The sequence below is a fragment of the Dendroctonus ponderosae genome, unplaced genomic scaffold (genome assembly GCF_020466585.1).
Source record: "Dendroctonus ponderosae isolate FM_Combo_2020 unplaced genomic scaffold, Dpon_F_20191213v2 Dpon_F_20191213_28, whole genome shotgun sequence".
NCBI lineage: Eukaryota > Metazoa > Arthropoda > Insecta > Coleoptera > Curculionidae > Dendroctonus > Dendroctonus ponderosae.
Window position 1 is genome coordinate 63,748 of NW_026018488.1, and position 4,505 is coordinate 68,252.

Genomic DNA, 4,505 nt, shown 5'->3' on the forward strand with positions numbered 1-4,505 from the left:
TCAGTCTTTTTCAATAATGACTGGAGGGCCAATCCCTAAAAAAATATATATTTTCAAAACGTATTTTTTACGCACAATAATGCATCCGGTTTCCCACAAAGTTTTGTTCCAAAAACCATTCTCTCTATTCAAATGGAAAATTTATCCAAATTTCCTAATTTCTCGTTCGCAATTTTTACATTCTTACATTATAAAAGGTAGTATAAATCTGGGCAAATAGGTCAAGGTATGTTTCAGTTAGAAACCGAATATGGCTTGAACGATTAAATTCGCAATACGTGTGTCGGTAAAGATGCGAACATGAAAAACTTGTTGRTTTTAACTAGTTACAACTACAGTCTCCACTTTCCTAAAAAAACYYTTTACAAGAAATCAAAATTAAAGTATTAAATTTAAAGAACAATACAGCAGACGTTTAACATCCATTATATGGCTATGTTTAATTTAATTTGTGYGTTCGGATAGTCGTAACTTTATATTCTGTTATATATATTTTTTATATTTTTGAACAACTCCTASCCGAAATGAATATTTAAGATTAACTAAATGGATATAATTGAYTAATTTGTTCTTACATTTTATTTAAAACGGGCCCACTCACTGATTGTATTGTGCTTGTGCTTATGTATGAATAAGCGCCCAGAAAATTTTCAACTTTGCTAAGATGAGAGTCATTYCTCATAGCTAGAATTCCAGACTTTTCTCAATTGCTGCAATCATCATGAGTATTCACAAYTGCGGCACGCAAAAATAKAATTCGTAGAAATATATTTCATGAGGTAAAAATGTAATACCTACTTCAYTTATCAACACAAAATATGATTTATGTAAATTTTAATGTATCGGACTAATGAAAACACTAAATGCAAAAAATAAATAAATTTTTTCCCATTTTCTTTAGGGACAGACAGAAAGAGAGGCAGTATTTTTAGATTACTAAAAACGTCGCAAGTAAAAGTAACTTGCAAGTGATTTTTTCTGTAACTTCAAAGTTTATTGCCAGGTATTTTTGATAAAATGCGGCTTTTTGTTCAAACCAGCTTTGATCAAATTTCTCCTAAAAGAATGCCTGTCTGTCCACGGCTCTGTCTRTTTTATTTCAATAATAATTTCTCATTATTTTTTAAACTTTTTTAAGGCTTTTCTGCTCATCTTTGACTGACTCTCTTCTAGTGTCTTGTGCTAGATATGCATATATTAATATGAAAATCTTGCATGTTTTTTGGTTCACTATAATTTGATACATCATGTATGTTGMTTTTGTTGTATCGATCAAAACGAATTTAACTAATTAATTAATCGCCATGGATATTTGTAGGTAAAAATCATTCWTATCGAACAATGKTGCCGTATTATAATTTCAGAATRCTTAKKCATACTGATAGTAATCTCGTTTGAACATTTTTACTAAAAAAACGCATGCATTTAGAACTAATTTCGGAAACTATCAGAAATATACTGGAAACTCCGAAAAATACACACTTTTCTGTTTTTATTTCATTAACATTTATGAAACACGACCTGACCCCATTTTATCTTCATGACAATACACATATTATAACGGATTCAGTGGGTTAGGAAATTAAGCTCGGAAAAAGGCCAATCCATTATTCTACATCACATCCTTTATCGCAACGTAACCGAAGGATTGCGTGTCAGAATTATCCACTAAAATTAAATTTTCTACTCGCCATCCTGAAAATTTGTCGTATGTCGGGAGGCATTAGTCTTTCCATTCTTCGCACAGCCGTTTTTACTACCTGAAAGCGCATTACCGTTCCTTTGGGGACATTTTGCCAAATATATCATTCCGTCTTTCCATTAATTTTTGAAACATTGTGTTCACTTAATAGACGCCTATCAAAATTTGCTCGTGGTAAATTGGTGGTTAATATAAAAAATTTAGAGTAATGCGTGTATTTTACGCTTCTATTCTTCTATTTAAAACTTTATATTCCATTTGAATAACCGTAACACTGTACGGTTATTTTTCTTATTACCAAAAATTGCGTTTGCTAAATAAGCTCTGATTCACTGTTAATATAGGAACATTTGATTGAACAAAACTGATTGGTCGGAAACATTCTATTTAACTAAACCTAATTAAATTTGGTAAACCAAACAAAACCCCAGAGCACCTCATTGTTAAAATAGTTTCAAACAGTATATATTTAAAATATGCAACAATAATAATTATGGTATTGCTTTGGTTTCAGTAAAAGGATATAAACTAATTTTAAATTAAAATTGGATTTAATTCAATATTTATTATATTATTGTTTTTTCGTAAACTGACCAACAAGAGCTGTTTAAGGAAATAAGCAAAACCAAAGCTATGCTGAGGTGTAAATATCTGAAATAAAGACACAACATTTTTTTACCATTTTTAAATGCGGGTTTAAAATGAACCTGGATTTTCTATTCTATGGCAGATTTTAATCAGTTTTCAGCAAATTTAAACACTATGTTACCGGCAATGTGCTAAATGCCTAGGCATTCTGCAAACTGACTAACTCGCTAGGCATTTTGCAGATTCGCTACAACTTTAAGCAATCTGCACATTGACTGCGGTATTTTAGGCAATCTGCAAAATGCTGTTGACACTAGTCAATCTGAGCGTTGGATTTGTTTAATCTTCACATTGACTAGACAATGTGCATAAACCTGTTGCTACAAAACTGTGCAGGTTAGTTTTGTAACGGAACTTTGTTGTTTAGTTTTACAAGGAAAGTTTACTGTTTAGTGCCCTAAGTAGCAAACAACTTTGTGAAATTTACCGCGTTTACATTGCTGCCTATTGATTATTAATTTGTTCTGATTCCTGTCCTATTAGCGTCATGCAAAAAAAATATTTTTCGGTAGTTTGGTATTCGGGTTTACATATTATTGAGTTTAAAATGAAAGCCAGAAAAAGTATGAAACAACATACAGGATTTTTGAGAAACGGTGTGCTGGAATTATGTAAATGTTGTTAATAAAAACAAACTGATGGCATAATTTTGTGAGTACAAATATTAAAATAACTTGCGCGGTTATGGAGCTAATAATGTATGCTTTCATACTTATTATAATATTAGCGTTAAATAATCTTATAACATTAAATTCCTTTGTATTTGGTAAAACAATATATTATCTTCTCATTAAATAAATAATTAAAATAATATACAATAATAAATTTGGTTTCTTCAAAAAGATGTCTCTCTTTCCGCTTGCTATGACCTTATCACTGAACAACAAAGTTTGGCATAATCGCCACTTGGCAGAAAGTACAGCAATTTTGCTGCATGAGGTAGTATGCACATTGTCTAGTCAATGTGAAGATTAAAAAACATATGTATATGTGACACTCACATTGACTAACGCGTACGGCATTTTGCGGATTGCCTAAAGTAGTAGCGATTCTGCAAAATGCCTAGCGAGTTGGTTAGTTTGCAGAATGCCTAAGCATTTCGCACATTGCCGGATTTTGTGCTTTGCCGGTAACAACTGTAATAAACTTTGCTAACGAACGTGTGAACTCAAATGTTATTTTCTTCAGATCTTTCAATTTTATTGAAGAATGTTAACTTTTAAGCATTATGTTGTGTCAAATAGTTAACTATTTCAATGAATTATTGTGTTATTAACTGTGTCTCTTATTTACAGTAAATTGTCTTTGCTAATTGCATATTATTTAATGTCAACATAAAATTAGCAAGAGCCAATTCCCCTTTGTTTATTGCTATTTGTTTTTCATTAATGTCAATATGATTTTGATTATTGTCAATTTGCATTTAACTTATGAACATGTTTTTCCAATTAGGTTCAGACTATTGCCTTGTTGATCCTGATAAACATCAATTTTAACTTGAAAAAATAACGAAGTTTATTTTGTGGAAACAGGAGTAGAAAATTAAAGCATGGATTAAGAACATAGTGTTATACGTTATCAACACGAATGTCTGTGTGTCTTTGTGGAACATAGGACACTGGTGAAAAACCTGTTTAAGCACCAACAGAAACTGTTCGATAAAAGCAACTAAAAATTATTTTATTACAAATTCATGAAAATAATTTAAAATGTTTGAATAATGTGTTGCACTCTAAACGAGACGACATCATTTGATAATTGCAAATCAAAATTAATTCCTGGGTTTCAGTCATTTATTGTCTCTATTTATCAATTAAAATACGTTTCGGTGTATTTTTCCACCATCATCAGTTTTTCTAAAATAACAGATAGTTAAAAAAAAATTTCATTAATTTAAAAAACAATCACAGTTCGTCAACAGCCTCATCATATCACACACTAAAATACATCACAATTGCAACATTTTAAAACATTCTAAAATTAATTAGGTCTAACAGGTGATTAGTCAGGACAGTTCAGATACTTTATAAGTATCGGAACAAAGAATTCTAATTCTAATTCTCTTCCCAAATTTGATTGTCCTGACTAATCACCTGTTAGGCCTAATTAATTTTAGAATGTTTTAAAGTGTTGCAATTGTGATGTATTTTAGTGT

The 4,505-nt window shown here is 30.6% G+C and overlaps 1 protein-coding gene across 1 annotated transcript in view; it reads right to left on the reverse strand.

The window, feature by feature from the left end:
* LOC109536861 (neural-cadherin-like) overlaps window positions 1–4,505 on the reverse strand; it is a 36,238-nt gene continuing 31,733 nt past the window's right edge. Inside the window, exon 7 of the mRNA XM_048664489.1 lies at window positions 1–35. Within this exon, the coding sequence (XP_048520446.1) occupies window positions 1–35 (35 nt within the window). The remainder of the gene's footprint in view (window positions 36–4,505) is intronic.